The sequence below is a fragment of the Salmo trutta genome, chromosome 6 (assembly GCF_901001165.1).
Source record: "Salmo trutta chromosome 6, fSalTru1.1, whole genome shotgun sequence".
In the NCBI taxonomy this organism is placed as follows: Eukaryota; Metazoa; Chordata; class Actinopteri; order Salmoniformes; family Salmonidae; genus Salmo; species Salmo trutta.
This window is the reverse complement of record NC_042962.1, coordinates 6,713,121-6,725,722: the sequence shown is the minus strand read 5'-3', so window position 1 is coordinate 6,725,722 and position 12,602 is coordinate 6,713,121. Positions and strand designations below refer to the sequence as shown.

The following is a 12,602-nucleotide window of genomic DNA, read 5'->3' as shown; positions in this document are numbered from 1 at the left end:
GTTTAACATCAACCCCCAGAGAGAGAGAATCTGGCTGAGAGAACTAGCTAGTTTAACACCAACCCCCAGAGAAAGAGAATCTGGCTGAGAGAACTAGCTAGTTTAACATCAACCCCCAGAGAGAGAGAATCTGGCTGAGAGAACTAGCTAGTCTACCACCAACCCCCAGAGAGAGAGGATCTGGCTGAGAGAACTAGCTAGTTTAACATCAACCCCCAGAGAGAGAGGATCTGGCTGAGAGAACTAGCTAGTTTAACACCAACCCCCAGAGAGAGAGGATCTGGCTGAGAGAACTAGCTAGTCTACCACCAATCCCCAGAGAGAGAGAATATGGCTGAGAGAACTAGCTAGTTTAACACCAACCCCCAGAGAGAGATAATCTGGCTGAGAGAACTAGCTAGTCTACCACCAACCCCCAGAGAGAGAGAATCTGGCTGAGAGGGAAGGCTTGATTGGAATGAAAAAAATGAACTTAATGGTCGTAATGTAGAAATAATAAACTTTAATTATGAGTCTGGATTATGCACCAGAGTTGTTTCAGGTGTTTTATGTGATACAGTAAATACTAATTTATTTAATTTGGGTGTTAAAGCCCAAGTATGACTTATTCATAGATCTGTTTCGTTGGACTAACTCATGTCCTAATGTCCTCTTAAAGTTTTGTAGGATATTTTTTATAAATTGTATTCCTCTTTGGCGCAACTTTTCAAATTGCTAATGGAGAATTGTTTGTGTTTTAATAAACTCAGGAAAAGAGTCAATAAATCTGTTTTAATGTTCAGACATTGGTTGCCCTCCAATTTGGCTCTTCTGAAAGGAAAATTGTACTCTAAATACGTGAGATTTTACACGTTCAATATCTTCGCCCTAAAATGCATATCGTTGTCATCAAGCCTGGAAATGTATGTACATGGATACAGTAGTATACAATTAGCTCAGGTCCCGTGTGGTTTAGTTGGTAGAGTGTGACGCTTGGGTTTGATTCCTGCTGGAATGAATAACTGATTAGCTTAGGTCTATCTGGATGCTTGAAAAACTGTAAACCTGGGGTAGTTGGAGAACAAATGAGACCTTACACAAAAAAACATAAACACAATGTGTGTCTATAGGAAACTGTATATGATTGTGTAAATGTAAAGGGTAACTGAATCGAAACGTCCTCACCTGTGATTTCTGTTTTTGTTACTCAATAATACATATCTTATGATTGAATCAGTCGCATCTTATGATTGAATCAGTCGCATCTTATGATTGAATCAGTTGCATCTTATGATTGAATCAGTTGCATCTTATGATTGAATCAGTTGCATCTTATGATTGAATCAGTCGCATCTTATGATTGAATCAGTCGCATCTTATGATTGAATCAGTCGCATCTTATGATTGAATCAGTCGCGTCTTATGATTGAATCAGTCACATCTTATGATTGAATCAGTTGCATCTTATGATTGAATCAGTCGCATCTTATGATTGAATCAGTCGCATCTTATGATTGAATCAGTCGCGTCTTATGATTGAATCAGTCACATCTTATGATTGAATCAGTCGCATCTTATGATTGAATCAGTCGCGTCTTATGATTGAATCAGTCACATCTTATGATTGAATCAGTCGCGTCTTATGATTGAATCAGTCACATCTTATGATTGAATCAGTCACATCTTATGATTGAATCAGTTGCATCTTATGATTGAATCAGTTGCATCTTATGATTGAATCAGTCACATCTTATGATTGAATCAGTCACATCTTATGATTGAATCAGTTGCATCTTATGATTGAATCAGTTGCATCTTATGATTGAATCAGTTGCATCTTATGATTGAATCAGTCACATCTTATGATTGAATCAGTTTCATCTTATGATTGAATCACGTCCCTGTATTTCTAACCTGATCTAACATGTGTTCTGTGCATTGTGTAGGGGGGGTGTTACTGTACCCCTGTATTTCTAACCCAACCTGTGTGTTCTGTAGGAGGTGAGTTCCCTGAAGACTTCTCCATCCTGACCACCCTCATGCCCAAGGCCGGCCTCCAGTCCTTCTTGCTGTCTGTTTACAGTGAGCAGGGTGTGCAGCAGCTGGGAGTGGAGGTGGGACGCTCACCCGTCTTCCTGTATGAGGACCAGAGCGGCAAGCCCGCCCCTGAGGGCTACCCCCTGTTCCGCTCTCTCAACCTGGCCGACGGAAAGTAAGTCAAGACTGACCTACCACTACTGCTGCTGGTTGGTCTCACAGAGAACAGGGAGAGAGACGGAGGAAGGGAGACCATCGCTGCTCACAGAGACCAGAGAGATTGAGAGAGGGAGACCATCGCTGCTCACAGAGACCAGAGAGGGAGAGAGGGAGAGAGGGAGACCATCGCTGCTTACAGAGACCAGAGAGAGGGAGAGAGGGAGACCATCGCTGCTTACAGAGACCAGAGAGAGGGAGACCATCGCTGCTTACAGAGACCAGAGATCAGGGAGAGAGGGAGACCATCGCTGCTTACAGAGACCAGAGAGAGGGAGAGAGGGAGACCATCGCTGCTTACAGAGACCAGGGAGAGGGAGACCATCGCTGCTAACAGAGACCAGAGAGAGGGAGACCATCGCTGCTTACAGAGATCAGGGAGAGGGAGACTATCGCTGCTTACAGAGACCAGAGAGAGGGAGAGAGGGAGACCATCGCTGCTTACAGAGACCAGGGAGAGGGAGACCATCGCTGCTAACAGAGACCAGAGAGAGGGAGACCATCGCTGCTTACAGAGATCAGGGAGAGGGAGACTATCGCTGCTTACAGAGACCAGGGAGAGGGAGACTATCGCTGCTTACAGAGACCAAGGAGAGGGAGACTATCACTGCTTACAGAGACCAAGGAGAGGGAGACTATCGCTGCTAACAGAGACCAGGGAGAGGGAGACTATCGCTGCTTACAGAGACCAAGGAGAGGTAGGGAGGGAGACCATCGCTGCTTACAGAGACCAGGGAGAGGGAGACTATAGCTGCTTACAGAGACCAAGGAGAGGTAGGGAGGGAGACCATCGCTGCTTACAGAGACCAGGGAGAGGGAGACTATCGCTGCTTACAGAGACCAAGGAGAGGTAGGGAGGGAGACCATCGCTGCTTACAGAGACCAGGGAGAGGGAGACCATCGCTGCTAACAGAGACCAGGGAGAGGGAGACTATCGCTGCTTACAGAGACCAAGGAGAGGTAGGGAGGGAGACCATCGCTGCTTACAGAGACCAGGGAGAGGGAGACCATCGCTGCTAACAGAGACCAGGGAGAGGGAGACCGTCGTTGCTTACAGAGACAAAGGAGAGGGAGACCATCGCTGCTTACAGAGACCAGAGAGAGGGAGACCATCGTTGCTTACAGAGACCAGGGAGAGGGAGACCATCGTTGCTTACAGAGACCAGGGAGAGGGAGACCATCGCTGCTTACAGAGACCAGGGAGAGGGAGACCATCGTTGCTTACAGAGACAAAGGAGAGGGAGACTATCGCTGCTTACAGAGACCAGGGAGAGGGAGACCATCGCTGCTTACAGAGACCAGGGAGAGGGAGACCATCGCTGCCTACAGAGAACAGAGAGAGGTAGGGAGGGATGTTGGGGAGGGAGGAAGGAGGAGGGCTGGTAAAAGACTGAAAATAGAGCTTAGTTAAGTTTGTGTGTGTGTCTCTTCACCCAGACTCTATTCATACTCAAACCCTGGTGCATGCCCCAACCCTCTCTAGAATATATACTATGGCCATGTCATGCGCAAGGAGCTCTCTGATTGCCTGGACCATCTATTTTGTGTACCTGTATGTGATTTTGTCTTTGTGGACATCGTAGGTTCTATGTTATCTGATTTGACTACCTATCAGTCATGCTCTGATTGACGTGACCTATATAATGAATACATCCCTGGTACGACAGCCCTGATCATACTTACCATACTGCTGTGTCCTCTGTATTCACTAACACGCACTAAGAAGCAGAAAACAACAGATATCGCCCTTCAGCTCATCTCACCGCAGGTGTCCAAACACAGGATTAGGTCTGTCCCGGGGGTTATGGTTCGGTCCTGGGCTGTAGCACGGGGGATAAGAGGGGTTATGGTTAGGTCCTGGGCTGTAGCACGGGGGATAAGAGGGGTTATGGTTAGGTCCTGGGCTGTAGCACGGGGGATAAGAGAGGAGAGGGTTAGGGGGGGTCCTGGGTAGTAGCAGCAGTATGGGGGTAGGAGGGGTCAAAGACAGTGGATTAGTGGGGGGCAGCAGGGACTACCATTGGGGACCTGACATCAGCCATGAACCCTGTGCCTCTGTTTTCTTTAAAGAGGGGAATGTGGAGGAGGGATTGTGGGGGCAGGAGGAAAGAGGAGAGGTACGTTAACCTTATAGTATTAACCTCCTGGATTATCTCATCCAATCAGAGAGTCTCTTAGCTTCCGTCAGTGGCAGCCTGAATTTCTTCTCTGGGTTCAGAAGCCCCAGATTTCTCCCTGGGAGCCGCGGCTTAGTGTACATGAGCCCGTGGCGAAACACAGGAGAACAAACAAACGGAGGAGACGCTGAGAAAACAATCTGTCTTTTTTTCTTAACAAAACGTTTTATTCTGTCTCTCTGGGTTATTTAGGCAGACACATTTTGGGTTGTGTTTTTTTGTGACAGTTTGTTTTCCTGGGCTTGACGAGAAGCAGTAACCCGGTCAGTAGACATTTTGACCTAGGTAGATTTAAGAACGAGATATTCCACTTAAAGTAAAATGTCATGTTAAGATAAATCAAAGGGCCCTACGGTTTATGAGAGGAAATAGGTGTTTTTGTGAGAGTTTTGTACAACATCTTCTATTAAGATCTTACTGCTCTATCCAATTAAAGAAAGACCATGCTGCCATTCTAACACAGAGAAACAATACATACCATGCTGCCATTCTAACACAGAGAAATAATACATACCATGCTGCCATTCTAACACAGATAAATAACACATACCATGCTGCCATTCTAACACAGAGAAACAACACATACCATGCTGCCATTCTAACACAGATAAATAACACATACCATGCTGCCATTCTAACACAGATAAATAACACATACCATGCTGCCATTCTAACAAAGAGAAACAATACATACCATGCTGCCATTCTAACACAGAGAAACAATACATACCATGCTGCCATTCTAACACAGAGAAATAACACATACCATGCTGCCATTCTAACACAGATAAATAACACATACCATGCTGCCATTCTAACACAGAGAAATAACACATACCATGCTGCCATTCTAATAAAGGAGATGATCGTGGACTTCAGGAAACAGCAGAGGGAGCACCACCCTATCCACATCGACAGGACAGTAGTGGAGAAGGTGGAAAGTTTTAAGTTGCTCGGCGTACACATCACAGACAAACTGAAATGGTCCACCCACAAAGACAGCGTGGTGAAGAATGCGCAGCAGGTCTGCACAACGCATCACCGGGGGCAAACTACCTGTCCTCCAGGACACCTACAGCACCCGATGTCACAGGAAGGCCAAAACGATCATCAAGGACAAAAACCACCCGAGCCACTGCCTGTTCACCCCGCTTCCATCCAGAAGGCGAGGTCAGTACAGGTGCATCAAAGCTGGGACCAAGAGACTGAAAAACAGCTTCTATCTCAAGGCCATCAGACTGTTAAACAGCCATCACTAACATTGAGTGGCTGCTGCCAACATACTGACTCAAATCTCTAGCCACTTTAATAACTTAAAATTGGATGTAATAAATGTATCACTAGCCACTTTAAACAATGCCACTTTATATAATGTTTACATACCCTACATTACTCATCTCATATGTATATACTGTATTCTATACCATCTACTGCATCTTGCCTATGCCGTTCGGCCATCGCTCATCCATATATTTTTATGTACATATTCTTATTCATTCCTTTACACTTGTGTGTACAAGGTAGTTGTTGTGAATTTGTTAGATTACTTGTTAGATATTACTGCATGGTCGGAACTAGAAGCACAAGCATTTCGCTACACTCGCATTAACATCTGCTAACCATGTGTATGTGACCAATAACATTTGATTTGATTTGATAAATAATACATACCATGCTGCCATTCTAACAACACAGAAAAATAACAAATACCATGCTGCCATTCTAACAACACAGAGAGAATGCATACCATGCTGCCATTCTAACAACACAGAAACATTAGCCCCCACTAGCCTACTTTGCAGCAGATCTGTGGGGTGCTTTTGTCCACTCTACAGTTTTTTGACCTGCTGTCTAAAAAGCAATGTTCTCTGAGTAGGATTTTAGTGTTTAAAGACCTGGCAGAAGTCCAACACTCGACCTTAGCCAAATCCTCACTGACTAGACTGTAACCCCCCCCCCCCCTGGTTTATACATTGTTTTATAGCGATACAGTTTACTGTACATGTGTAGTTGAACAGTGGAAAAATGATAGTATTGCTCTAGTGTCATTCAAAGGAAAGGCATTCAAACATTTCCAAGGCACCTGTGGAAGCAACCGTCAGATATGCGAGTGCATTTCATTTACAAGTATTACCAAAATGGGAAAAAAAGAACAGTTAGTATATTAACGGAATATTTGTTATGTAGCCAGTTTGTTAATACACTGGAAGGATGCATAATGGCTGACAAACGAAATGCTTGGGTTGCTATCATAATGAGAGGTATACAGGACGAGTATTGTCATCCGAGGGCAGCCATTTTCATCAGTATTACTGACTGTTGGTTCTTGAACACTGGTAACTTTAATAATGATTTTCACTCATCAATCTACACACAATACCCCGTAATGACATCACAATACCCCGTAATGACATCACAATACCCCGTAATGACATCACAATACCCCGAAATGACATCACAATACCCCGTCATGACATCACAATACCCCGTAATGACAAAGCAAAAACAGGTTTTTATACAGTTTTTTTTAAAACTGTAATATCAAATATCATCCTCCTCAGGCTCCTCTCTCAGGCTCTTTCTCCTCCTCCTCCTCCCCCCCTTCCTCCCCCTTCTCCTCTCTCAGGCTCTTTCTCCTCTCTCCTCTCTCCTCCTCCCCTTCCTCCCCCTTCTCCTTTCTCAGGCTCTTTCTCCTCTCTCCTCCTCCTCCCCTTCCTCCCCCTTCTCCTTTCTCAGGCTCTCTCTCCTCCTCCTCCTCCCCTTCCTCCCCCTTCTCCTTTCTCAAGCTCTTTCTCCTCTCTCCTCCTCCCCTTCCTCCCCCTTCTCCTTTCTCAGGCTCCTCCTCCTCTCTTCTCCTCCGGATCCTCTTCCTCAGGACAGTGTTTTGACTGTGCGCCTCCTGCTCTCTCTTGCTCTTTCCTGACACACACTTTCCACAATGTTCAACACGTCTGTCATGCCGAGTAACCCAGAAGGAGGATTAACTTTGGAGTTTAATGAGTATAATCCAGTGTTAAACAGAGTGTGGAGGCCAGAATGTCCTGGAGGGGCCTCAGGAGGTGTTGGGTGCGCGCGTGGCCCTTTTGAGTTCGTCCCAAATGGCACCCTCTTCCCTATATAGTGCTATGGTCAATAGGGCCTTTTGAGACACAAACAATGTTCTGTCTGTGGAGGTTTTTGTTAGTCTGGTTAAAACCTGTTGTTTGAATTGGTGATCGCACCATTCAGTCTGGTTTCAGCAGGCTAGGTTTTAGCAGCAGTCTAATCTGAATGTACAGTAATCTAACCATGTATCTCTGTGTTGCTCTTGTCCCCTCTAACAGGTGGCATCGTGTGGCCATCAGTGTGGAGAAGAAGACGGTCACCATCATCGTGGACTGTAGACAGAAGATCACCAAACCCCTCCTCAGAAGTGACCGTGCCGCCATCAACACCAACGGCATCACCGTGTTCGGAACCAGGATCCTTGACGAGGACGTCTTCCAGGTAAAAGACATGATTTTGGATAGAATGCTGGGCTGTACATTCTGCTTGGTTGCTGTAACAGGGTGATGTTAACCTCGTTCCCAGGCTAATTATGCATAGCGCATATAAGCCTGTAACACCAATAACTGAAATCTGCCGTGTATTGGAGTAAAAGAAATTCAACTACGCTGAACAAAAATATAAACGCAACATGTAAAGTGTTCGTCCCATGTTTCATGAGCTGAAATATAAGATCCCAGAAATGTTCCATATGCACAGAAAGCTTATTTCTCTCAAATGTGTTTACATCCCTGTTAGTGAGCATTTCTCCTTTGCCAAAATAATCCATCCACCTGACAGGTGTGGCAAATCAAGAAGCTGATTAAACAACATGATCGTTACACAGGTGCACCTCGTCCTTGGGATAATAAAAGGCCACTCTAAAATGTGAACTTTTGTCACACAACACGTCACACATGTCTCAAGTTTTGAGTGAGCGTGCAAATAACATGCTGACTGCAGGAATGTCCACCAGAGCTGTTGACAGATAATTTTATGTTAATTTCTCTACCATAAGCCTCCTCCAACATCGTTTTTGAGAATTTGACTGTACGTCCAATCGACCTCAGAACCACAGTCCACGTGTAACTGCGCCAGCCCAGGACCTCCACATCCGGCTTCTTCACCTGCGGGATCGTCTGAGACCAGCCACCCGGACAGCTGATGAAACTGTGGGTTTGCACAACCAAATCATTTCTGCGCAGAAACTGTGTCAGGGAAGTTCATCTGCATGCTCGTTGTCCTCACTAGGGTCTTGACCTGACTGCAGTTCAGTGTCGTAACTGACTTCAGTGGGCAAATGCTCACCTTCGATGGCCGCTGTCACGCTGGGGAAGTGTACTCTTCACAAATTAAGTCCAGTTTCAACTGTACTTGGCAGATGGCAGACAGCGTGTATGGCGTTGCATGGGTGAGCGGTTTGCTCATGTCAATGTTGTGAACAGAGTGTCCGATGGTGGCGGTGGGGTTATGGTATGGTATGGTCCCGTGTGGCTCAGTTGGTAGAGCATGGTGTTTGCAACGCCAGGGTTGTGGGTTTGATTCCCACGGGGGACCAGTACGGGAAATTAAACGTATGTGTTCACTACTGTAAGTTGCTCTGGATAAGAGCGTCTGCTAAATGACTAAAATGTATGGTCAGGCATAAGCTACAATGCACAATTGCAATTTATCAATGCCAATTTGACTGCACAGAGATGCCATGACAAAATACTGAGGCCCAGTGTCGTGTCATTCATCCACCGCCCTCACCTCATTTTTCAGCATGATAATGCACAGCTCCATGTCGCAAGGATCTGTACACAGTTCCTGGATAACTGATGTTGTTCCAGTTTTTCAATGGCCTGCATACTCACCAGACCTGTCACCCATTGAGCATGTTTGGGATGCTCTGGGTCAACGTGTACGACAGCGTGATCCAGTTCCCGGCAATATCCAGCAACTTCGTACAGCCATTGAAAAGGATTGGGACAACATTCCACAGGCCACAATCAACAGCCTGATCAACGCCATGTGAAGGAGATATGTTGCGCTGCACGAGGCAAATGGTGGTCACACCAGATACTGACTGATTAATGATCCACGCCCTACATTTTTTTAAGGTATCTGTGACCAAGAGATGCATATCTGTATTCCCAGTCTTTCGAAATCCATAGATTAGGGCCTAATGAATTTATTTCAATTGACTGATTTCCTTAAACAGTTGAGGTCGGAAGTTTACATACACCTTAGCCAAATACATTTAAACTCAGTTTTTCACAATTCCTGACATTTAATCCTAGTAAACATTCCCTGACTTAGGTCAGATAGGATCACCACTTTATTTTAAGAATGTGAAATGTTAGAATAATAGTAGAGAGAATGATTTATTTCAGCTTTAATTTCTTTCATCACATTCCCAGTGGGTCAGAAGTTTACATACATTCAATTAGTATTTGGTAGCATTGCCTTTAAATTGTTTAACTTGGGTCAAATGTTATGGGTAGCCTTCCACAAGCTTCCCACAATAAGTTGGGTGAATTTTGGCCCATTCCTTCTGACAGAGCTGGTGTAACTGAGTCAGGTTTGTAGGCCACCTTGCTCGCACACGCTTTTTCTGTTCTGCCCACACATTTTCTATAGGATTAAGGTCAGGGCTTTGTGATGGCCACTCCAATACCTTGACTTTGTTGTCCTTAAGCCATATTGCCACAACTTTGGAAGTATGCTTGGGGTCGTTGTCCATTTGGAAGACGCAAGCTTTAACTTACTGACTGATGTCTTGAGATGTTGCTTCAATATATCCATATCATTTTCTTTCCTCATGATGCCATCTATTTTGTTAAGTGCACCAGTCCCTCCTGCAGTAAAGCACCCCCACAACATGATGCTGTCACCCCCGTGTTTCACGGTTGGGATGGTGTTCTTCGCCTTTCAAGCCTCCCCCTTTATCCTCCATACGTAATGATGGTCATCATGGCCAAACAGTTCTATTTTTGTTTCATTAGACCAGAGGACATTTCTCCAAAAAGTACGATCTTTGTCCCCATGTGCAGTTGCAAACCGTAGTCTGGCTTTTTTTATGGCGGTTTTGGAGCAGTGGCAGTTCTTCCTTGCTGAGTGGCCTTTCAGGTTATGTCGATATAGGACTCGTTTTACTGTGGTATAGATACTTTGGACCTTTTTCCTCCAGCATCTTCACCAGGTCCTTTGCTGTTGTTCTGGGATTGATTTGCACTTTTCGCACCAAAGAACGCTCATCTCTAGGAGACAGAACGCGTCTCCTTCCTGAGCCTTATGACGGCTGCGTGGTTGTCTCTCTGTGGTGTAGCTATCTCTCTGTTGTGTAGCTATCGCTCTGTTATGTAGCTATCTATCTGTTATGTAGCTACTGTATATCTCTATGTAGCTGTCTCTCTGTGGTGTAGCTATCTCTCTGTTGTGTAGCTATTGCTCTGTTGTGTAGCTATCTATCTGTTATGTAGCTACTGTATCTCTCAATGTAGCTATCTCTCTGTGGTGTAGCTATCTGTTATGTAGCTATCTCTCTGTGGTGTAGCTATCTATCTGTTATGTAGCTACTGTATCTCTCTATGTAGCCATCTCTCTGTGGTGTAGCTATCTCTCTGTGGTGTAGCTATCTCTCTGTGGTGTAGCTACCTCTGGTGTGGATACAGGGGACAGATCACCACCCTGGTGTGGATACAAGGGACAGGTCACCACCCTGGTGTGGATACAAGGGACAGGTCACCACCCTGGATGCAGGGGACAGGTCACCACACTGGATGCAGGGGACATAGGGTTATGTTAAAGGTCACCACACTGGATGCAGGGGACAGGTCACCACCCTGGTGGGGATGCAGGGGACTGGGGGTTGTGTTTGAGGCTGTGTTTGCCTGTGAGATAATGAGTTTGTGTTTGTTTACGTGGTGCTGGAGGGTGGGGAGAGACCTATCATCGTTTTCTGGCCCTGCTTACCTTACCTCGACTGCTTGGGCTCACCCTAACCTGACTGTGGGCTGAATGCTGCTGGTTCTCACCCTAACCTGACTGTGGGCTGAATGCTGCTGGTTCTCACCCTAACCTGACTGTGGGCTGAATGCTGCTGGTTCTCACCCTAACCTGACTGTGGGCTGACTGCTGCTGGGTCTCACCCTAACCTGACTGCTGCTGGTTCTCACCCTAACCTGACTGTGGGCTGACTGCTGTTGGTTCTCACCCTAACCTGACTGCTGCTGGTTCTCACCCTAACCTGACTGTGGGCTGACTGCTGCTGGGTCTCACCCTAACCTGACTGCTGCTGGTTCTCACCCTAACCTGACTGTGGGCTGACTGCTGCTGGTTCTCACCCTAACCTGACTGCTGCTGGTTCTCACCCTGACCTGACTGTGGGCTGACTGCTGCTGGTTCTCACCCTAACCTGACTGCTGCTGGTTCTCACCCTAACCTGACTGTGGGCTGACTGCTGCTGGGTCTCACCCTAACCTGACTGTGGGCTGACTGCTGCTGGGTCTCACCCTAACCTGACTGTGGGCTGACTGCTGCTGGTTCTCACCCTAACCTGACTGCTGCTGGGTCTCACCCTAACCTGACTGTGGGCTGACTGCTGCTGGTTCTCACCCTAACCTGACTGCTGCTGGTTCTCACCCTAACCTGACTGTGGGCTGACTGCTGCTGGGTCTCACCCTAACCTGACTGTGGGCTGACTGCTGCTGGGTCTCACCCTAACCTGACTGCGGGCTGACTGCTCCTGGGTCTCACCCTAACCTGACTGTGGGCTGACTGCTCCTGGGTCTAACCCTAACCTGACTGTGGGCTGACTGCTCCTGGGTCTCACCCTAACCTGACTGCTGCTGGGTCTCACCCTAACCTGACTGTGGGCTGACTGCTGCTGGGTCTCACCCTAACCTGACTGCTCCTGGGTCTCACCCTAACCTGACTGCTGCTGGTTCTCACCCTAACCTGACTGTGGGCTGACTGCTGCTGGGTCTCTTGGAGGTGCTGAAGGTTGATTTGGCGCATGCACACTTGGTTAAAAACAATAGATCATTTTTATTTATATATATTTTACAATATAATGTTTGCAGAGCTGGATAATGAAACTTTGAATAGAAGGATTCTGGGCGTTAGAGGACATCTGTTCATATTCATCATCTCCTCAACAACCTGGAGTTAAAATCTATTTTTGGG

General features: G+C 46.3%; 1 protein-coding gene across 1 annotated transcript in view; it reads left to right on the top strand.

Annotated features, from left to right (window-relative positions):
- Positions 1-12,602, top strand: part of LOC115195250 (collagen alpha-1(XI) chain) — a 181,933-nt gene that overhangs the window by 14,432 nt on the left and 154,899 nt on the right. The window contains exons 3-4 of the mRNA XM_029755026.1: positions 1,978-2,191; positions 7,733-7,895. Coding sequence (XP_029610886.1) covers positions 1,978-2,191; positions 7,733-7,895 — 377 coding nt within the window. The remainder of the gene's footprint in view (positions 1-1,977; positions 2,192-7,732; positions 7,896-12,602) is intronic.